Here is a 24,710-nt window from a genome sequence, read left to right on the forward strand (position 1 = left end):
AAATAAATATAGATACGTCGATATATTTGTCGTCAATTGTGGTTGCTACAATGGTCCTTATTAATTGGTAAGTTTATTTATTCAGTAGGAGGGGAGTGGATATGGTAAAGGGTTTCATGGGGGTTATCGTTATTTAAGCCAGCTGCAAAATACTTTAGCTTACTTCTTTAGGACAGAATGTAAAATTCAAACCATTAGATGATAAAAAGTAAAATAATCATATTTATTGATTCTTTGACAATATCTGTACGCAATTTTTTAATCTTTGCCAGAAAGTCCGTACGTTTATATAAAACATGTAGTAAGATAAAAAGAGTTTGAATAGACAGCTAGATAGTAGGGTTGGGCCGGATATCTGGCCAACGTTCGATATCCGGCAATTTACCGGATAACCGGATATCCGGCGTGTCAAAAATCAGCCGGATATCATGAAACCGGATAGTTTTAATATCCGGTATCCGGTCGGATATTGAAAATGGCCGTATATCCGGCCAGACCGGATATCCGGCCCAACCCTACTAGATAGATAAAATTGAGATAGCAAGACATAAAATGTTACCTGAATGTCTTCATATGGGCAAATACAACAGTCTCGTACATGGTATCCTGTTTGTTCCATGTGCCTTGGAATTTGGCTATCAGCTTTTCATCTACAGGGCATCTAAAATAATATTAATAAATGTATAAGGATAGATGTATAACTCAGACATCTACCTGGCCCAAATTGTGGGGACCTTTTTAGTCTGCAATTTTGTAGCGACTTAGCTGTGTTTATATTTCCGACTCTATTGGCTGATATTCAAAGAGTCAATCAAAAGTCAGCTCAGATTAGAGTTACATATAGCTCGTGTCCCCTCAATACTTTTACTTTATCATAAGATCTTTATATTAGTAGTGAAACTACCTTATAACTTACAGTTAAAAGTGTGAGTCAGCTATCATTAGCAAGGAAATGTGGAAGACTTGTTTTTTTAGCTGCTAAATGTGATAAACAGCTTAAATTATTGATGAAAGTTGTATTAATGAGCATACAGAAAGTAATTTTATTAGTATCATTATAAAAAGATACCTAAAGTAAAAATATTAATTACAAATTAAATAGAAGATTAAAATATCGTTCATTATCCCATCCCTGGAAATGTATCTTACCCATTATGATCAATAAGTTGTATCTTCTTGTTTGCTCCATTATGTGCGACACAATCGTTCACCAGGATGTCGAAACCATCCCAGGCTGACCGCATGTAGATGAGCAGGGTGATGGGGTCTCCCACATGCACTGGTCCAGATATACGGGTACCTAGATAGATAGATAGATGAGCAGGGTGATGGGGTCTCCCACATGCACTGGTCCAGATATACGGGTACCTAGATAGATAGATTGATGAGCAGGGTGATGGGGTCTCCCACATGCACTGGTCCAGATATACGGGTGCCTAGATAGATAGATAGATGAGCAGGGTGATGGGGTCTCCCACATGCACTGGTCCAGATATACGGGTGCCTAGATAGATAGATAGATGAGCAGGGTGATGGGGTCTCCCACATGCACTGGTCCAGATATACGGGTGCCTAGATAGATATACAGATTGATGAGCAGGGTGATGGGGTCTCCCACATGCACTGGTCCAGATATACGGGTGCCTAGATAGATATACAGATAGATGAGCAGGGTGATGGGGTCTCCCACATGCACTGGTCCAGATATACGGGTACCTAGATAGATAGATAGATGAGCAGGGTGATGGGGTCTCCCACGTGCACTGGGCCAGATATACGGGTACCTAGATAGATAGATTGATGAGCAGTGTGATGGGGTCTCCCACGTGCAATGGTCCAGATATACGGGTGCCTATAAAGATAGATAGATGAGCAGGGTGGTGGGGTCTCCCACCTACACTGGTCCAGATATACGGGTACCTAGATAGATGGATAGTTATATAGATAGATGAGCAGGGTGATGGGGTCTCCCACGTGCACTGGTTCAGATATACGGGTACCTAGATAGATGGATAGATAGATAGATAGATGAGCAGGGTGATGGGGTCTCCCACGTGCACTGGTTCAGATATACGGGTACCTAGATAGATGGATAGATAGATGAGCAGGGTGATGGGGTCTCCCACGTGCACTGGTTCAGATATACGGGTACCTAGATAGATGGATAGATAGATAGATAGATGAGCAGGGTGATGGGGTCTCCCACGTGCACTGGTTCAGATATACGGGTACCTAGATAGATGGATAGATAGATAGATAGATGAGCAGGGTGATGGGGTCTCCCACGTGCACTGGGCCAGATATACGGGACACGGGTGCCTGGCAGATAGATAGTTAGATAGATTGATCGTATTAGTTTATTTATCCGCTATATATCTATCTATTCTCATAATGTATGAAGTAAATATAAAGATTGTCTGTAGATTTTCATAACTACTAAACCGATTGAGTCCTCCATTTCAGGGAAGCTTCATATAGGTCGCTTTGAACTGTTATATTTTTAGTTTTAAGGCTTAGTCTATTTTCTGTTCTACCTTTCCATAACATAGTCTGTAGGTAGATGCCAGGGGCGCAGCTACTAGTATACAAATAAAGGGTTTTTAAAAATTTGTTGATCTACTTATCTATCTATCAAGCTATCTATAACCCTATCTATCTAACCAACTAACCTGAGGTGCCATAACCATTCTTGATCTCCATATGACACTCTGGTGGGGTGAGGGTAAATACGACAGGGTCAGCTGTATTCGTCTATCTATCTATCTATCTACCCAACTAACCTGAGGTGCCATAACCATTCTTGATCTCCATATGACACTCTGGTGGGGTGAGGGTAAACACGACAGGGTCAGCTGTATTCGTCCTAATACAAGGCTCAATAATCACATTTTTTAAGAAGGAGGGGGGGGGTATTTCAGAGATAGAGCAATGGAGGATAAAAAAAACCTTTCCCAAAAAATTGTAGTTAATATATTTGGTGGATGACTGATTTATCTTCCATTGTCTATTCCTTGATTTTTTTTATAGAACTTTGTAAATTTATGTTAAAAAAAAACCTTTTATCACATTTGTTTAATATGAATATTGTGAACTTCATGCAAAAAGAAAGTGAGAAAGATTAAATAAAGAGAAAAGGAAAAGATTATTTAGTAATTTTAATCATGCAACGTTTGAGTGATATTAAACTTTAGAAAACTCGCTTTACTATTTTTTTTAAATTCACAAAATTAGATTAAATTAGCGAATTTTTTTTTATTATATTCTGATATTCATGGAAATAGGAAAAAAATTTAACGATCACACTAAATACGCGTCAAACGCATTACTAAAAGAACAACAAACCAACCAACCAATAAAGAAGACTTATAGAACTTCTATTGTTATCTAAAATTAGCAGCGCAGCAAAAACAAGTTTCACACTTTTTTAATAAAAAAGACATGCTTTTGGAAAGAATCTTTAGAAAGTTGGTAGATTTTTTGCCGGCGATCTTTAGTCACAGATGGACAAACTAACGTATTAATTGTAATGTTAGAATAGGTGTGATACAATTTCAATTCAAACAAAGTTATTAAGTACAATAATTTTAATTAAAACCCACAAATTATTAATTAATGTATGAAATAATCTAATATATTGACATAATTACTGTCAATTTATTTGTTGATATATTAGGATATATTAAAAGTATTGAATAAGATTTGTTTATTATATATTCCATAGATAGACATACAATTACTGCATTTGACGACTGGAAATTGTTGTCGTATACGAACACACCCTACTTATTGAGTAGCTACGCTAAAAATACATACTGACGTATAGTTTGAAAGACAGACATAACATAGTTGTAATGTATCTGCGCTGCTTAAAATTAATTACAGTCTGTAACCATAGACAAACTTTTTGTGTCATGAACGCAGCTACTCTATAAATAATAATGTTATTATCGTCATTACTAAATTTTGTCATGTTTAATTCAAAATAGTTCCTTTATAACCCTCTAGCCTAAGAAATTCTATAGGATTTGAATCAACATGATTTGAGTAATGGCTTCTCGTTAATATGTATAAGATAAATATAAAATATATTATTAGGTATTTATAAGGTGCCAAGGCATTCTGATAGCTTTGAAGCATTTGGATGGAACTTTTTATGCTTGTTATTTATTTTAATTATTTATGCGTTACAATTAGACAAACAATCATAACATTAGGAATATAGACGTATAAATAAGGGTAAGAACATCCATAAGTAGCGAAGCATAACAAACATAGATGAACAAATGTATATCCTGTTCTCGAAATTAAAACCACGCCTCCCTTTATTTTTTAAATAAATTTGTATAAAAGAGGGGAAATGTGATAGTTTTTCATTTGTTGTTTATTTTTTTAATTCACGTTAGGTTAGGTCATATTTGGTTTTGTGATCCTCGCAGGGGTAAGGCAATGGACGCTTGATTTAAAATATCCCTCCTCCTATTTTCAATTTGCATAACCAATTAGAAATTTCTTAAATTGTAGGAATAAATCCATCCAGAGGTGGATTCTTAAAAAACTTTTGGGCTCAATGCCTCACTAAAATTAGTGAGGTTTGCTAAAAATTTTGTGAAAAATCTTCCAAAATCGAATAAAAAATCTACAAAAATAAAGTCATAAAATGGTTATTGACATAAGATTTTGTTTAATTTTTTGTAGATTTTTAATATGATTTTGGAGGATTTTTAGTGAGCCTCACTTATTTTATTGAGGCAGTGACCCAAAAAGTATTTAAAGAATCCACCTCAGGTCTCGAATAAGCTCCTATAAACCTTTAACCCAATTTAGTTTTTTGTTGGAATCATTACAATTTTTATAGTTCTAAAAGTACACGAGCACAGAGAAAGGGACATTTATTTGGAAATTTTTATTATTTATTACTTTTTTTTGTATTTTTAACCATGAAATAACAAGAATAAATTAAAAGACACAAACGATTCATAATTAAACATGATTAAAACTGCTGAAAATCTATCCTTTTTTAGTATGCATTAGATGTAATATAAATAATGTTTGTAACAAAACAGCCAAAAACCTCTACGAAGAAAATAAGAAAGGTTGCATAATTTATAAATTAACATAGATTTATTCTAGAAGTTTTAGAGATTTTAAGGAACATAAAAACAGACAATCCTCTGTTCCCCAAGAAGAAACATTTAGAAGTTAATTTAAATATTTAAATAGCAGTCTTTTTTGTGTTTGCTATTTACGAAAGATATAATTTCAGTTTGATTGTAAGCTAATCTTGCATATAAACATTAATTTATTCTGAAAACAAGGTCAAAAACATGGTCGAAAAAAAAGTATTTAGGATATTTGTACAGGAGTCTTAATAGTAAAAAAGCACAATGTCTGTATTTAAATTTATCCAAAACATATTCTTGACAGTTTATACACTAGTCCACAAAGTTTTCTAATAACGGTTTCTTTCGTTGGCTCAACAACTTTGGGGGCTTTTGTGATTTTTGATTGATTCATTCATAAGTTGAGTGTCTAAACATTTAAACCACTAGTTATAATGTAAAGAAGGGGTATTTTTTTATCTAATCCAAAAGAAATCATACTAAAAATTACTGCACAATAGTCGCCAAAAAATCTTGTTGATCTAGAAACGTAGTCGCAATAACTTGTGTAGTAACTTTTTGCTTTAATTTACTCTCGAGTTGGTAAATTGTGTTTAAATCATAAAAAATTATATTCAAGACTTTCTTCATTTATCAAATTTTAAGAAATAGGGAATAGTTATTTATCTCAAAGTATTATGGACAATTTTCCGCGGATGATAAAATGAAAAATCGTCAGATGAATTTCAGTTTTTTGGCCCCTTAGAGCAAGAGGCCTGGACCTACAATACAAAATATGATTTTTCACTACGTCTAAAAACCGGTTATAATCCAACGGAAATTAACCGGAGTAGAAACTATGCATGAAATAAAATTATCAAAGCTGAAGCAAATTGCTTACTTAATTGTGTCATTTTTGAGGTAAATGTGACAAAATAACTTATATAAGTGCAAAAAACAACAGGTAAACTTTATACAGAGTTTACTAGGGGCTATAAAAACTACAGTCAAAGCATTAAATAATATTTCAAATCTTGGATAACATTTATAATTTTTATGTCTTTCATAAAGAGTTATTTAAGTAATTATTTTTAAAAATGCAAGTTGAAAAAAAGGAGTACATAAATTTAATTGTATTTAACTTAATAATAATAATTTTTAAAAATGCTTTTTTTTCCAGAAAATTAAATGATGGATAAAAGAATGGGCGATAAATTGATATACATCACCAATTATGATAAACAAAATTACCCCTTTTGTAGTTTAAAATTATTGGTTGAAAAGTTTGTACCAACCAATCAAGATGACAGATACCCAGTAGCTCAAGATTGTAAGCAAGTTTTAAAAGTACGTTGTGAAGTGTTAAAAAATCAGACCATGAATTTGTATTAACTGGAAAGACTTGATTACATATAAGAATTATAAACAAGGATGACAACATCCATAAAAGCGAAGCACTGAAACGGTAGGACAAACGGACATTAATACTTGTATAGTGTCTGAACTGAATAATCAGAATATATAAGTATAAGATTCGAAGCAAAATTGTAAGTAAATTTGTTAAAAAACTGCCTCATACAGGATAATGTTTATGGACATACTTACATCTTTAGGGCTTGATTATAGAGTTGCTTTGCTTAAAATATTGTTCTTTGTTGTCCCAGGAATCAATATACCAAATATCAGATCAAACGGATAATTAGATCATATAAAAATTTGTTGTTAAAAAAGTAGAAAAATCAACATGTTTAAAATGGACGTACGGACATTCTGGTAATGATTATAGAGTTGCTACGCTTTCTAAATCGTACCTAACTATTACAGGAATTACCATGCAAAATTTGAAATCGATAGGACAATTCTAACATGCCTAAATTAACGAAAAAAGCTATTTAAAAAATTAAAGAAATCAACATGTTTAAAATGGACGTACGGACATTTTGGTAATGATTATAGAGTTGCTACGCTTTCTAAATCGTACCTAACTACTACAGAAATCACCATGCAAAGTTTGAAATCGATAGGACAATTCTAACATGCTTAAATTAACGAATAAAAGCTAACTATCTCGGACGGACGGACGGACGGACGTACGGACGGACGGACGGACGGACCGACCCTAATTATAGAAAAGCTTCGCTTTTAAAAAGCTTTGCTACAAAAGAGTTTATTTTAATTTGACAAATAAGAGACAGTTCATGATATTATTATTTATTAGTAAGTTTTTTTATGACTGTTGTCGGACTGTTTTCAGTGAAGCTACTCTATAAATATATGCCAAAAAAATTTTAATGATATTTTCCTATAAAAAAAATCAAAGCTGAATTTTAAAAATCTAACTTTACCATCTTCAGATGATCTCTTGGGATAAGACAATTTTTAATTGATAAACAAAATTAACCGTTATTTATAGATTCAAATCATTGCATTGGTAGAAAAGATTTAAGGCACTACTATTTAGTTCGAACCCAACAATCAATATTCAATAAAATTACCCAAAGTTTTTAACCAATTAATGAGATAAAGTGTTTATAAAACTTTGAGTACCAATAATTACCAATTTTGGTCATTAAAAACTTGAAAATTTAAGATCAAAAACTTGTTTTTTCTTGGTATTCTACTATTTTATAAAAGTCCAGTAGCCTATGTAAGAATCATACTTGTCCAAAAATAGACGGATTTTTTGGATTTTTTTTTTTTACAAAAATACACGAAAGCATATAATTAAAGTTGATAAACATAAAATTTAAATATAATTAAAACAGTATCATGTCACTTTAAAAGACAGGGAGAGAAAGAGAAAGAGTGAGAGAGAGATAGATGGAGAGAGAGAGAGAAAGAGAGAGAGAGGGAGAGAGAGAGAGAGAGAGAGAGAGAGAGAGAGAGAGAGAGAGAAAGAGAGAGAGAGAGAGAGAGAGAGGGGGGGGATATAAATACTAAGTTTTAATAGATTGTCTTTTTAATATTTGTGTACTGTGAATATTAATATAATTAAATATAAAAAATAAAATAACTTCCAACGGTTGCATGGCTTACTTAAACTTAATTTTCCTTTTGGTTAGGTTTTAAGAATATATGTTAATATAGATGTATGACTCAGAAAAATACCTTGCCTTTGGGACCTTTTTTTATCTTATAGCAATGTGCTTTACTTCTTTTGTATTCACCCGTTTTACCTTATTCCCTCCATTCCTACTGCATGAACGAACTGACCAATAAATAAGGTCCATATTAGCAAGTTAAATTGACGACAAATTTTCCCTTGTCAATATATCCATTATGATCCAATACCTTGTTTTGAAATAACCAGTAAAACATAATATTACACGCTATTGTTTAATAAAAAGTAAAAAATGCAAACCTAAAAAGAAATAATACTTCCTTAAAGACGAATTCATTGATTGCAAAGATAAAGAAAGAAAAATAATAGTTATTTCTCGCATCGTATTATAAACGGCTTTCCGCGGATATAGAATGTACAATTATAAGATTAAAACCAGTTTTTTTAGCCCCGAGGTGCCGAAGGTACGGGCTAAAAAACTGGTTTTAATCTTATGATTGTACATTTTTATATTCGTAGAAAGCTGGATATAATACGATGCTAGACATAGTTTTTTCGTATGGATGAGAACCGGTTCCTATCCACCGGATTCAAATGAATACGAGAAAATAATTTATGAATTCGTCTTTTCAATAACATGCAGATAGAAAAGGCAAGAACTTATAAAGGGATAAGACATTGGCCGATAAATGATGATATACGAAACTACCCTTTCTGTAGATTACAATTTGTGGTTGAAACGTTTGGACACTCAACTTAATGAACAAACTAATCAGAATTCAACAAAAGTCCCCAAAGTTTTTAAGCCAACGAATAAGAAAACGTTAACATAAAACTTTGGGGACTATTATAATAAACAGCCCAATGTCTCCTTTCTCCCTGATTATAATACTTAAGAGACAAATAAACTTGGCAATTAAAATTAAGTAATATTTTGCGTTATCTTGTATTTTCCAGTATGACTTCCAAACCGATTAATATCCACTGAATTATAATCGGTTTGGAGCCATTCTTAAAAATCATGTATCGTATAGTATTATAGACAACTTTTCACGAGTTTTAAAATAAAAGTCATAAATAAATAGTTTTGTAGGCCAATAAAAAAAATTATGCGCTTCGTTTTATAGACAGCTTTGCGCAGATATTAAAATGAAAACAATAAAAAAAAATAAAACCAGTTTTGTTAGACCAGCAGGGCAGAAGGTCCGGTCTTGAACTGGTATTAATTTCATGATTTTAGTTTTTGATATTCGTCGAAAATTGTCTGTAATACGAAGAAATACATAATTTTTAGTATGGCTGAGAACCAACTCTTATCCTGCGGATATTAATCGGTCTCGAAGCCTTTTTGGAAATAACTTTTATCAACTTGTTTTCCCTCAACAAAATATAATGTAGCTCATAGTGCATAATACAAAAATGACGATACACAAACAATTGGCTTTTAAAAGGCCAGTTTTAACTGTAATTACCCAATGGTAAAATGTATACTGGCCTATCATTGGTCATTTGTATTGTTATTTTTATTAGGCACTATAAGCTGCTTCCCATTTTTCTGGAAAGGAAAGGTATAGAAAGAATAGAGGGGAGTTATACTATTCAGACAATATTACACTGGTTAGCCTGAACAACATATTAACCAAAGTTATCCATCCCAATAATAAAAAAAAAAAATCACCCCTCCTATAGATTAAAATTATTGGTTTAAAAGTTAAGACACGGCTAGTGTGAAAGAACTAATGCAGATTTAATAGAATTACCCAAGTTTTGGGCCATCAAATGTAGAAACTGATTCAGAAAACTTTGGGTACCAGTAAAATGTCCCCTCGCTTTCTGCTAATATGTAATATTGTCTGTATCGTAAAAACATACTACATATTATAGATAAGAAGCAAAGACACATTCTCAAGAATAAAATAAAATTACTAAAAATCTTCTGTCACAGTGGAATGACAGCACAGTACATAGCTGGCTCAGGCTGTAATCAAACTGTTATTCTATCATATCCTACATCCGCAGGAATGTTATAACATGACAATTTTTATCTCTACTACAACTTCACAAAGATAGATTATAATTGATTTGATAATATGATCTCAGAATTATCTATCCTGGCTAACTATCTATCTGGCTAGGTATCTTGGTGGTAGCTAGATAGCTAGAATGACCAACCCACCAATTAGACATGTATTTGATGATTAAAGATGAAGGATTTAATTTTAAGATACTTTTTATTATTGTCTGGCTTTTAGAAGGTACACAAAAAGCGAAGCTACTCTAACACTGACCTACGTTCGTATACCCTATCAATTCTTTTTACAAAAAAAAATTTAATTAATTTTTATCTTGCTTGCAATTATAGGACAATACCTGCCGAAAATTTACTGTTGTGTGATATTTATGGGCTTAATTGTCCTTTTTAAGCTTTTTATAGTGCCTATATAAAAATTACGTCATACTGGCCTACCATTGGTCAATTGAAATGCATACTGTACTGCCATTGGTAATGTAGTTTGTATATTGGCCTATCTTTGGTAATTTGTATTGTATGACGTCATTTTACATAGGAACTATAAACCGCTTCGTCCTTTTTAAATCTCCAACCCAAATTCATATATCTATAACTTTATCTAAATTGCTTATACTGAATTTTTGCATTGAAATTGACTTTAGCAGCAAATACACTTTGAAAACTAAGCAAATGCAAAAATATTAGAGATTTTAATCTGCAATGCTATTATTTTGTCTATGTAAATATCTAATTTAATGTGAAATAAAGTGGATAAATATATTTATTAAAGCTAATCTATATAAATATAAATAAATATTCCTTCAATAAAAACTAAATAAATAAAAATTAAAGGTATAAAAAAGGCATTCAACGATTTTCATTAAAAAAATTTAGTAGAGCCAATCATTGAATAACTTTTTAAAATTGTGATTAATTAAAAATATATATTTCTCAAACTAGCATACTGCCAGCTAAAAACCTGTCCGGCCTATGTCCGGCTGGCCGGTTTAGTTGTAAGGCCGCTTCGCCCCATCCTCCATTAAGAAACCGCTGAAAAAAGTCCAAAAATACTGTCAGTCAGAGATTATTTGTCTATTGTATGGTATCTAAAAAAATCTTATTTTCACTTTTTTAACTTTTGAAAACAATATCTCTAATTACCACAAAAATATTTTTAAAAATAAAAATAAGATTTTTTTTAGAAATTTTAATAATTTAAAATGTTTTTAGTCAATTATTTTAGTCAAATAGTCAATTTGTTTATTTTACAACATTGAAAATATAAAAAAAAGACTTTAACTCATATCAAAAAGACATCGTTTTTTGAATACTAAGAAATCAGTCTTTTTTAATAGTTTCAATACTTAAACAGTTTTTTTCTAATAATTATCTACAATTAAAACCTACAAAAACCATGCTCAAGTAATTAAATAAAAAAAACTTTAATTAAACATTAAAAATTTTTAAAATTTTAAAAATAAAAAAAAATTAAAAACCATTGTCAAGTTTAGACATTTAGAGATTCTAATTGTTTTTAATCAAATTATGATATAAATCAGAGTAGATAAAAGGGGAGGAATGTTAAAAGAATTGTTAAGATGTAAAAGTTCTTGAAAACATTAAATTCTTTCCTCAAAGAGCATTTCGAGCAATGAAACCCTCCTTTCCTTATTTTTGAAATAAATTGAAATTAAAAAGAAATCTTAGGGGGTGGGAAGTTTTTTCGTAGGTCTAACTCCTGTGGGGGGGGGGGGTGTTTCTATCCCTTTGGGTCTACCCAGTTGCCAATATAACCTGACATAAAGTAATAAAAAAAAAACAATAAAGCTACCATTATTTTCAATTTATTACTTATTAAGGGTGTGGGGGGAAGATTTCTGTATTCATCAAGTCACTTTGAATTAAGCTTACATGATTAAAATCAATTAAAAACTCTATATATATTTAACTCACAATTTGCATTAAAATGTTAAAATAACTAAAAGATAAATAAAAGTTACTTACTCAACCTCCAAGAAGGGGAAGGTAACAGTTTTCCAGAAATCATAACCATATTCACAGGTCACCTAGAAAGTAAATATTTTTATTAATAGTTTGCTAGATTTTAAACCTTCAACGTCTAAAACCATATCAAGACTAAAATTTAAGAATCTAATAGGCTAAAATCAAATCGAGACAAATATGAAGCTTCCTTAAAATGTAGTACTAAACTAGTGCAGTTATTATCGAAATCTTAATGAACAAACAAACAAAAAACCTTACTACTTTATATTATAGGATATATATATAGTTGTGTTTATGTATCTAATCCATTATACTACAAAATTAAAATAATTATATAGACGGATAATTGCAATATACATGAGACTGATATTTCTAAAAGCGAAGCTTCACTACAGACCCTATTTTTGTCGGTTGGTCGGTAGCGTACTTTGTGCGTTCGTCAGTTAGGAATACTATGTAGAAGATGATATCCCTTTCATGGTGATTTACTCAGCTGCTATGCGTGATAATCATCTGATTTTTTTATAAACATTCTTTTGCCCAAGAAGTATGTATTCATTTAAAGTAATTGTTTTGTGCTCCGCTACTAATAGATATTTTCATCCTTGTTAAGTATAGTAGTACGTATAAATAACCAAAACATTAGCAAGAAAAAAGGTTAACATAACATTATTTAATAACATGTTGGATGGAAAAATACATGGAATTAATAAAAACATTATTTCTGCACGTTTTTCAAGGTCAGTTTGAGGAATGATTGTCAATTTATCCTTATATAAAAGAAATAGGATGTTTTCTGTCTATAATGAAGATCTCCCCAACCTATATGTTTCTCCTTTACAGTGTAGCTTTCCGTAGGTCCTGGGAATGTTAAAAGATATTTTAGGAGAGGGTACCATCACCCTCCCAAAAGAATTTGCCACTAGATAAAAATGACCACAAACATTTTTTTACTTTTCCTTTTTAAAACTAAAATTGAAAATAAACAGTGTTCGACAACCTGTCCAAAGCTGTTATCACTTCTGTAGATTACAATTAGTGGTTGAGACGTTTGGACACTCAACTTAATGAACCAACCAATCAAAATTCAACAAAAGTCTCCAAAGTTACCAAGCCAACGAATGAGACATGGTTATTGTAAAGCTTTGAAGACAAGTGTAATAGACAGTGCATTGTCCCCTTCCTTCCAACAAACATTACATGTTGTAATAAGTTAAAATCTTATAGTAGTTAAATATAAAGTACAAAACTGTTTGAAATATTATTCACATATAGCTTTAGGCTTGGGAATATTATAGGTTGATTCATTTCAAGCGTCTTGTTGATGCTTATTTTATTTTAAGTTTTGATGAGAAAGATTTTAAAAAATCCTCTTAAACTTTTTGAATTTTTGTACTTAAAAAAAACCTTTAACTCAAGGCCAAAAGATTTAATTAAAAGTGATAAAAAAGATTTATCTTTTTTAGTGATGAAACTACAAGTACACTTATCATTATAAGAAGCGCAGCAATGATTTTCAATAACACATGGTACAACAAGAAGGTATTATACAGGCAAAAAAATATGCTTTTTCTGTACCACAATTTGAATTTTTAGGGGATATTTTTGCGGTTTATGTAAACTAACAATCCTTATACTAAAGTAACAGGATGTCTATTTGTCTGTGTGTTTGTATATTTGTACGGAAGAATCTCGCTAACCGCTGAACCGATCGGGTTCTCCGTAACAGGGTAGCTTCTCATAGGTCCTGGGAAGGTTTATAACTATTTTTAGGGAGGGTACCACCACCCTCCCAAAAGAAATCACAAAAATAAACAAAATTAAGTATAGAGACTCCTACGCAACATAGCTAAGTATCGTAGAAGGGGCGTAGCCGTTAGTGAAAAATAATCATGTAAACAGCGTCTAACGTAAATACCTAATTATATATTAGCTACGTTTACTAATATTAGACATGACTTTTATATTTCATTGTAATAAAATTATTGTACAGTCTTTCATAGATTTGAGAAAAAAATAGAATGTTTTTACGTTTGTTGGATTTTTGGAAACTAGCAAAAAAGTGCATTTTTTCAAAGTGCCTAGTGATCAAAGATACCGCCCTACTTATTTTTGATGGGCAATTATTTCTCAATGCCTATAACCTGCGAGCCTTTGACCTCTGAGGGCTATCCTGTACTCAATATACCCTAACCTTCCCTCAATTAAAGTAAAAAAAAACAATGGAAAAATATCAGTTTTTTTATTTTCTTTGCTAAAAATATTTTAGATGTTTTCTATTCACTGCTAAAAGGTCCAAAAGTGATGTTTTATTTAATAAATGTTTCCTAATGTGAAAAATTAAGAAATCCTTTATAACTTGACATAATTATCCCTGCGGGCGTCCTTTCACAGCCTAGGGAAGCAGGATTAGGACAATTGTTATGGAAAACAAATTACATAGAATACAGGGAGAAAGGAGACATTGGGCTGTTTATTACACTAGTCCCTACAGTCTCACAATAACGTGTTCTTATTTGTTGGCTTAACAATCTTGGGGACTTTTATTGAATTTTGATTGGTTGGTTCATTTAGTTGAGTTTTCAAGCGTTTTAACCACTAATTGTAATTTGCAGAAAGAGTAATTTTGTATATCATCATTGGGGATGTAAATCAATGTATCAACCATTGTCTTATCATTTAAGATCTCTAAATAGCATGTTAAAAATCATGGATCTAAAGGGATTAGACAATGGCTGATGAATAATTGTACAATATATCCCAAATCATTATACACAAAATTATTCCTTCTATAGATTAAAATTAGAGGTTAATTAGAAACATTTGAACACTCAACTTAATGAATGGGGAATATGCCTTGCGCTAGCCTAACTTATAAAATAATACATAATTGAGTTTTTTATGACTTCTTTTATTAAATCTATGTTTCTTAAAAAAACAAATTCTTATATCTTACACAAAAACATTAATTGTATTTAAAAAGCTATTGTGCTAGATAAATAAGAAGCTATAAACACAGTTGGATTCCATTTAAAATCACATTACTATAACAACCAATTGTCAAAGAACCTTGTTTTTGTATTTATAAAAGTACTTTTTGATATAATATATAATGCTTTTAAACCCATTGATCCTTTTATTAATAGAAAATATAATAAAACAGTACGAGTCTATTCTTAACAAATAATTTAGATAGATAAATTAAACCTTTGTAATATAATAATAGTTATTTCTCGCATCGTATTATAAACGGCTTTCCGCGGATATAGAAAGTACAAATATGAGATTAAAACTAATTTTTTTAGCCCCGAGGTGCCGGAGGCACCGGTTAAAAAAACTGGTTTTAATCTTATGATTGTACATTTCTATATTCGTAGAAAGCTGGATATAATACGATGCTAGACATAGTTTTTTCGTATGGATGAGAACCGGTTCCTATCCACCGGATTCGAATGAATACGAGAAAAGATATTTTTTTATCTGAATCTCCTTAATGCTTTGTCTTTTAAAGTCATTGCAATAATAAAGGTACTAAGAAAGAGAGGTAATGTCTGATTGAGCCAATAAATGAATCGCATCGGAGCATAATCTGATTGGTTGAATTAAACTGAAGTTTTCTAGTTTTTTCATTAGAGTTAATTAGAGCTGTTCTTTCAACTTTTACTCGAATCAAGTCCATCACATGAAGTACTGCCTTCATATTGTTGTTTCACATCTATGTTTTTTCTGTGCATTAATAATAAATATGCTTCATCTATTGCTATCGTTGTAAAATAATAAAAATCCCTTTATGAATTTAAGTTAATAAAATCATATTTTTTTCTTGAGTTTCTATTAAAACAAAAAAATAATATCTCGGACTTCAAATATACATGATTTATAATCTTTAATTCGTAATTGGTATCTATTATAAACATTTAAAATACATAAATTCATAGTTTGTTTAATGTTTACCTCGAAATAAATTATATAAAAATAAAATAACAACAAATAGCAATACAACAGTACGTTCGTTACGTTTTCAACAGGACCTAGCGTTGTACTGTGTATACACTGTACACATATGGGAAAGGGAAAGGGCATATTTTTTTCATTTTGTTCATATAAAGAGTCAGCTGTAAATAGTCGCATTTCTTAAGACAAAGCTTTTCTCACGTAAATTATATCGTGTTAAAATTTATTTTCTAGTATTGTGTAAAGCATATTACAAATCCTTTAATAAGTTAGCTATGAATTGTTGAATTCCTTAATATAAAGTTAGCTTTCTAGAAATTATATACTCGAAAAATTTTTTTATATAAAGGGTGTTAAAAAAATAACCGATCGCTCACAATTTGAACCATCATAAGTACTTCAAATCTTGGAGATAGACCCCATAATGTTTAGAGTTTTTGATGTGGCATGTAAAGACCTTTCTTTAGACATCTTAACAAGGTTTCTAACTCAATCTATGCCAATTTGACATAAAAAAGACATTCCCATCCAACTTTGAGGCATAACGGCTCTGTCTATTCCTAGTTCTTGATGATTGCCAGGTCTTTCTTTTTGTTGCCAAATTGGCTAAGATTGTGTTAGAAACCTTGTTAAGGTGTCTAAAGAAAGGTCTTTACATGCCCCATCAAAAACTCTAAACATTATGGGGTCTATCTCCAAGATTTGAAGTACTTTTGGTGGTTCAAATTGTTAGCGATTGGTTTTTAAAAAGACAAACTTTTAATAAAATATGAACTTTTGGCGTAGGGCAAATTTTTCTGCTAGCGCTAGGTCTTAATCTCTAGTGCTCTGGAAGGGTGAGTAGATTCAAAATTCAATATTGTTTTCTCATTGTCATTGCTTGGGCATGAATTGTATTATTTTTCATTAGTTTTGGACCAAAACTGTAAGGTTTATATTGAAAAAAGTGAAGCGATTGGTTTTTATTTTAACACCCTTTATATATATATTTCGAAAAGTTTTTTGTCAGCTAGAGGAGTTCCTTTGTCAGATTTACGAAAAAGGGGTCACACTATAGTTCTTCTCTCCTAATTCTATTATTGCAATTTTTATGAATTAAAAAAATTGATGTAGAATATACGTTTATTATAACAAGGAACCTAGTAATAGTGTCTAACTTTTTATCTTTGTGACGTAACAAAAATCGAAGGATGAGAGGGGAGGTGGGAAAGGAAACCCCTAAAAAAGAGATGGATTTTTGTTACGTCACAAAGATAAAAAGTTAGACACTATTACTAGGTTCATAACAAGGGAAAAACTGTCGTCAATTTAGGTTACAAGCAAAGACCTAATTCATTGGCCAGTTCGTTCCTATAGTAGGAGTTGGGGGGATGGGGTCAAGGGGAGAGGGATAGTTTTATAGCTAGCTACAAGTTTCACTTTATTAGAGTACACGATAATCTGGTGTAAGATCCAAGAACTAAAAAATCCTTGTTTGAACACACAATTAATATTCAATTTTAAAGATGCAATTAAAGAAAAGAACGATTTCCCTAGTATCTGATTTGGACCACAAACTATTTTAGATAAGGTTAAGGTAATTAAAGGCCAGAAAAGTCCCACAAGGTTAATATCTTTTAGAGTTAGAGCCTCCGCCGGAACTAGCAGGGTTTTGAGTGAAACCACCAAATAAACATTATTCTTTATTAAATGGAAGTTACAGATTAACAGATAGACCACAATAAAATAATGTTATCATTAAACTGTTTACTCGCCAAAAATGACTTTTATATGAAGTTTTTAACGGCTGTAGAATGACATACAGTATAAAACATTGACTAGACTTTAACACTTTACGCTTCATGTTTAATAATGAGTTTTCAAGAAAAAAATGATCTCAAATTGTCTTGCACATCCATCTATGAAATTTACCTTAAAATGTTCATCCCATTCTTCCTCAATAAGTGGGTTGTATTGTATAGTCACAGTGTTCCACATGTAGTTTTTCTAGATAATAAATAATAATAATTAATAAGTGGGTTGTATTGTATAGTCACAGTGTTCCACATGTAGTTTTTCTAGATAATAAATAATAATAATTAATAAGTGGGTTGTATTGTATAGTCACAGTGTTCCACATATAGTTTTTCTAAATAATAATAATTAATAAGTGGGTTGTATTGTATAGTCACAGTGTTCCACATGTAGTTTTTCTAGATAATAAATAATAATAATTAATAAGTGGGTTGTATTGAATAGTCACAGTGTTCCACATGTAGTTTTTCTAGATAATAAATAATAATAATTAATAAGTGGGTTGTATTGTATAGTCACAGTGTTCCACATGTAGTTTTTCTAAATAATAAATAATAATAATTAATAAGTGGGTTGTATTGTATAGTCACAGTGTTCCACATGTAGTTTTTCTAAATAATAAACAATAATAATTAATAAGTGGGTTGTATTGTATAGTCACAGTGTTCCACATGTAGTTTTTCTAGATAATAAATAATAATAATTAATAAGTGGGTTGTATTGAATAGTCACAGTGTTCCACATGTAGTTTTTCTAGATAATAAATAATAATAATTAATAAGTGGGTTGTATTGTATAGTCACAGTGTTCCACATGTAGTTTTTCTAGATAATAAATAATAATAATTAATAAGTGGGTTGTATTGTATAGTCACAGTGTTCCACATGTAGTTTTTCTAGATAATAAATAATAATAATTAATAAGTGGGTTGTATTGTATAGTCACAGTGTTCCACATGTAGTTTTTCTAAATAATAAACAATAATAATTAATAAGTGGGTTATATTGTATTGTAAATAATAAATAATAATTTTTGATATTTTTTCCCGTATCGCCTTGAAACCGTTTCTCAGTCATACTGAAAAATTATGTAAAGCATCGTATTACAAACAATTTTCTACGAATATTAAAATAAAAACTAATATTTCGGCCCTTCGGAGCAAACAAAACTGGTTTCAATCCTAAAATTTTTCATTTTAATATTCACAGAAAGCTTTCTATAATACAATGCGATAAATAACTATTCTTGGACGGATATTAACACAATAATAAAAAAAACTGCATACCGTTGGTTCTCTATTCTTAACATCGCGTTTCTTATGATGGTCTGAGCCTCCCAGTGTTCCACACCTAAAATAATTATATTTGTTAAAATCTATTAAATAAAGGACTAAGGTTTTTTTTGTCTGAAGCTTAAAATCTCAATAACTACTGAATCAATTGATTTTTGTATTTTTGGAAGATTCACCTAGGTCCCAGGATGGTTTTAGGCTATTTAATCTTTAAAGATACAAAGATGTTAGGAGCGCTACCGCTAGTAATTGTATAAAAGAGGCAGGATGTCGGTTTGTTTGTCTGTCATGTCTGAATGTTTGTGCTGAAAGACAGCTGGATCTATATAGCTGTTTTTTACAGTGGAGATTTTTATAGGTCCTTTAGAAGACCTCCATATAGACATGTACGGTTTTAAAGTGATTCCAAGTATAACAGCAAATGGCCAGTCTACTTTATACTAGGATTATACTGTTACACTTTGATACTACACATCCATAAAACCTGTTCTATAAAGGGTATTTATATTTTTTATTGAAATGTTCTCACGCTAAAGGTATTATCAAAATATCATTACATATCTTGACAGTGTTTGAGTAATGTGTCTTGAAATAATGACAATTATGTTCAATAGTAGCCAAAAAATGGGCGATTAACCTGGGAGGGTGGTGTTTCTCCCTCCAAAAATAGTTATTAACCTTTCCATGACCAATAAAAACTACATTGAAAAGAGACATACAGCGGTACAGCGGTTAGCAAGATCTTTCACAACAGACACAAAAACTGTACTACTTTATATAATAGGATAGGATATGCAGTACATTATAAATAGCTATAAGTTACTAAAATAAAGAAACGTCATTGTTTTCCCCCTTCATTCAATTTTTTTTAATGTTTTGGCTTGAAAGATTGTTGCTTTAATATGGTGTTGGGTAATAAATAGCTAAATTTAGACAGCTTTCCTCGGATAGTAAAATGAATAATTATGAGGGCTGACAAAATCGGTGTTAATATCAAGATTTTTATTATTCGTAGTAAATTGTCTAAAATACGATATTTTTCAGTATAGCTTATAACCAATTCTAATCCAACGGATATTAATCGGTTTTTAAGGCCATACTGTAATACTATTTTCTGGTATTCATTCGAAACCAATTAATATTAGATTTGAACCAGTTCTCATCCATACGAAAAAATTATGTCTTTTAGTTCCATTGGTAAAGTGCAGCTAATTTCTAGCTGTAACCTTCCCACACCCTCTGGTTGTTTTAGTTCACTGGCAGAAGTGCAGCTAATTTTTAGCTGTAACCTTCCCACACCCCCTGGTTGTTTTAGTTCCACTGGCAGAAATGCAGCTAATTTTTAGCTTTAACCTTCCCACACCCCCTGGTTTTTATATTTCCGTTTGGCAGAAGTGCCGATAATTTTTGGCTGTAACCTTCCCAAACCCCCTGGTTGTTTTTATCCACTCACAGAAGTGCAGCTAATTTTTAGCTGTAACCTTCCCACACCCCCTGGTTTTTTTAGTCCTTTTGGCAGAAGTGCAGCTAACTTTTAGCTTTAACCTTCCCACACCCCCTGGTTTTTATAGTTCCTTTTGGCAGAAGTGCAGATAATTTTTGGCTGTAAACTTCCCACACCCCCTGGTTGTTTTAGTTCCACTGGCAGAAGTGCAGCTAATTTTCAGCTGTAACCTTCCCACACCCTTTGGTTCTTTAAGACCCAACGCAGATGTGCAGCTAATTTCTAGCTGTAACCTTCCCACACCCATGGTTTTTTTAGTTCCACTGGCAGAAGTGCAGCTAATTGCATTCTAGTGTCAGAAGGGGTCACATACAATTACCTCCAAAATTTGTACACAATGTTCAATGAGGTTAGAAATTTGTTGAGTTTTGATTGTGTTGTACAAACTGTACAACTCTGTCTAAACTTTTCCACCAATAATTTTAATCCACTGAAAGGTAATTGTATTTGATGCTCTTTATAGTACCTATAACAAATGAACAATGATAGGCCAACACACTGACTAATTTTCTAATGGCAGGCCAGTATACATTTTAATTCATTTCTATATCCCTAAATATATTTACTAACTGTACAAATTTGATGCTACACAAATAACACAATAAGTTTAGACGATCAAAAATTACTCGTTTTACTCGGAAACTAATTTAGTTTAAAGGGTTAAAAAGATTAACCTTGGGAAACGGCGGGGAAAGTATTTTGCAAACTCAGTGAAATATAGGGGAACGGGGATAGGACAATGGCATGGATTGTAAATAGTTAACCCTTATCATTCTCCCTTAATATATCTTGTAAAAATAAGAGGAGAAAAAAAAATTTAGAAAAAAAATCACCCCAATCTACAAAAAATTATAGTATAAAATGACATTCATAGATTAGTTTTTCCTTATTTTTGTCGAGGGGATAGATTTAAGAGAAAATTATGCTTAGACCTTACGGGGTTCATTTCATACAAACTTAGCCTAACCCAACAACGATTTAATACAATACAATTGTTATTACTTCACCAGATTTTCATGTTCTCTAAATAAGTGAAACTTGTAGCCAATAATGATCTTCCCCATGCTACCTTATTGAATGAATGAATTGACCAATAAATTACAGATGAAATAGCAACCTAAATTGACCACAATTTTTTTTCTCTGCCCACGTATATATACTATATCCATCTTTAAAACGGAAACAAGCTTGTAAGAGTGGAATTAAATTTTTAATATCATTTTCGTCTGATCTTCTAAGATTTCCGAATAGGATAATTAAATAGCAGCTACGCTGATAAAAAAGATAATGATTAAACAAAAAAATGTCTATAAATGACAATTAATAAATAAATGATAATTATTGTAATTAAAGATTTTATTTCTTTATACTTAAAAGTCACAGGAATTAAGTAAAGGGACACATCACATTTTTCCTTCGATCCAGTCAGACACACACATAGAGATCCTGTTATTTTATATAAGAATACTAGCGGCTACGCCCCTAGAGGCATCTAGTGGCACTCTAAATGTTTTTTTTTATTTTAAACGATAATATACATATTAACAGATTTTGTCAGGTTTTTTCTATGTTGCGTTGAAGTCTCAAAAAATATTAATTTTTTTATTTGATATTTTGTGATTTCTCTTGGGAGGGTGGTGGTACCCTTCCCCAAAATAATTATAAAACTTCCCAGGACCTATGAGAAGCTACCCTGTTAAGGAGAGCCCGACCGGTTCAGTGGTTAACGAGATTCTTCGGTACACACAAACAGACACATCCTGTTACTTTATTATAAGGATATTTAATTACTGTTGTTTAAACTAATTTTAAGTATCAAATATAATAATTTTTTTCTCGGACACATTATCCCTTAGAAGTGGTTTTATTGTCAAACATTAATAAAAGGTCAAGGCATATTAAAGGATTAAGTGTACACTTTATTTGACGTTTCTGTAGACAACTGCAGCCTTATTTCGGTACCCATAGTTTTGTAAATAGGTTGTCTCCTTCATTTGTCCAGTGTCCAAACTTTTAAACCAATAAGTTTAATCAGAATGGGTAACTTTGTTTGTAAGCATAAGAGATGTATATCAATTGTATTTCATTGTCTTTTTCTTTTTTAATCATTTTCTCTCTTTTGTAACTCTTTATGATTTTTTAATGCTGCACTTGCGCTACTTATGGACATTATTGTTCTTGTTAAAATATAAAAAAAATTAAAATAAAAGTTGTCTACCTGTTTAGCTGAATATAGAATTCATAAATATTTTCTCCAGTACCGTTGATGTACATACAGTCATGGTCATGGGTATATCCTGCAAATATGCAGATTTTCAGTTCTCATAACAAAGGAAAAAGATTAGGTAATATTCAAAAAATCTATGAAAATCAAAAAAAAAATGAAAAGAATGAAGTTTACATCCTAAACAGCATGATCGACAGACTAAAGGATAAAACAATCTATATATATGCATATATATATTAGATTCACAAATGCCATAAGAATTTTCACCAAAAAAATTCAGCAGTCTTTCTGTAAAAGCAGCCGAGAAAAGCACACTTCCCCTAAAGCTTTACGGACTGACGGCCAGACAAAGTGGTTTGTAGAGAAGCTTTGCTACTAAGAAATGCCATCGAACGGCTGTAAATCCGAAAAATCCCACTTTAGGACTTTTTCTTGTGCTACCGTTTACTGCATTCACCTAACCGATGTAAGGACAGACAGTTGTACAGAAGCTGCGCTAAATCAAATGGAAATGATTTGTCTACAATACCTGCTGAATAGATGAGGCCTGTGAAAGAATCGTTGAAGGCAACTCTAAGCTTCATAAAGTCATCTCGACATTCTGCCTCGATTTCTAAACAAAATAATTATTGTTAAATCGTCCCACATAATTGAAACCTTTTTAATAAATTTTCTATTATTTAATTTATTTTCTTAAATACATTTACAACAACTTCAGGATCTTAGGATCTCGCCAACCTCTAGACCTTATGGTTCTTCTTTACAATGTAGCTTTTCATATGTCCTGGTAATGTTTAAAGCTATTTTAGAGGAGGGTACCACCACCCTCCCAAGAGAAATCATCCCTGGAATGAAATAGCCCACCTCAAAAAAAGTAAAGGGTCGATTACCCCCTCTCTTCCCTCAAGTGTGCCTGGAGGCCTCTAGGGGCGTAGTCGCTAGTGACTACACAAATTAAATGAAATCATGTTGGTCATCTTATATTAATATCAAACTTAGTGATTAATTGACAATACCTGCCAAAAAGTATACTTACGATTAACTCTGGGCATAACTCTTGTATTCGGGGGGAAGTACCCCAGCTTGGGTTTGTTTAGGGAGGGCTTGGAGTTTTGAGAACTACCCCCACGTACAGGATATGAGATGGGCTGAATTATTGATACTTTAATTTGATGAAAACGATGCCTTTCCTGAAAGTGCCTAGCGAGCACTGAAACCCCTCCCATTTTTGTTGAAATAAATCGAAAATAAGGAAAGGCATTTTTTATTCTTAATAATTAACACCCTGGTGAGAGTCCTAATCCTGTGGGGAGGGAAGGGTTTCTGTAATCGACTAGGTACATAAGGGAAACCGCCGTGAAAACCAAGAAATTCTATAGAAAAGGGGAAATATAGAGAAAGAAAATATTTAAAGGAGAGAGAAATTAAGACAAGGATAAGATTTAAAAAGTAAAGAAAAATGAATATAGAAATAGATATTAGAAATAGAGAATCATGGATTTATAAACAGACACAGTAAGATGTATTGGATTCGCTTTGGAACAGGATATCTTAAAAAAAAAATTAGCAATCTATTTTACATAGAAGTGGAGAAAATCCAAAATATGTGGGGGGGGGGGGGAAGAAACAAAAAAAGCTATTTGTGCTTTCATCTATGAAAACAAAACTTTTACTATTACCCACAAAGACTTTTAAATCAAACCAAAAACACTAAACATATATGGAAATCGGTAGAAAGATAAAAACGGAATAAAAGCAGTCGGAC

General features: G+C 31.6%; 1 protein-coding gene across 1 annotated transcript in view; it reads right to left on the reverse strand.

Moving 5' to 3' along the window:
- Positions 1-24,090, reverse strand: part of LOC145325585 (cuticlin-3) — a 39,162-nt gene extending 15,072 nt beyond the window's left edge. Inside the window, exons 1-9 of the mRNA XM_080168553.1 lie at positions 23,982-24,090; positions 23,475-23,558; positions 22,937-23,015; positions 19,209-19,272; positions 18,041-18,115; positions 12,176-12,237; positions 2,781-2,863; positions 1,150-1,300; positions 560-661 (exon numbers count right to left, since the gene is read on the reverse strand). Of these exons, the coding sequence (XP_080024679.1) occupies positions 560-661; positions 1,150-1,300; positions 2,781-2,863; positions 12,176-12,237; positions 18,041-18,115; positions 19,209-19,272; positions 22,937-23,015; positions 23,475-23,558; positions 23,982-23,997 (716 nt within the window). The 5' untranslated portion in view covers positions 23,998-24,090. The remainder of the gene's footprint in view (positions 1-559; positions 662-1,149; positions 1,301-2,780; positions 2,864-12,175; positions 12,238-18,040; positions 18,116-19,208; positions 19,273-22,936; positions 23,016-23,474; positions 23,559-23,981) is intronic.
- Positions 24,091-24,710: the final 620 nt, after the last annotated feature.

The sequence above is a fragment of the Acartia tonsa genome, chromosome 8 (genome assembly GCF_053477335.1).
Source record: "Acartia tonsa isolate MP-2025a chromosome 8, ASM5347733v1, whole genome shotgun sequence".
Lineage (NCBI taxonomy): Eukaryota > Metazoa > Arthropoda > Copepoda > Calanoida > Acartiidae > Acartia > Acartia tonsa.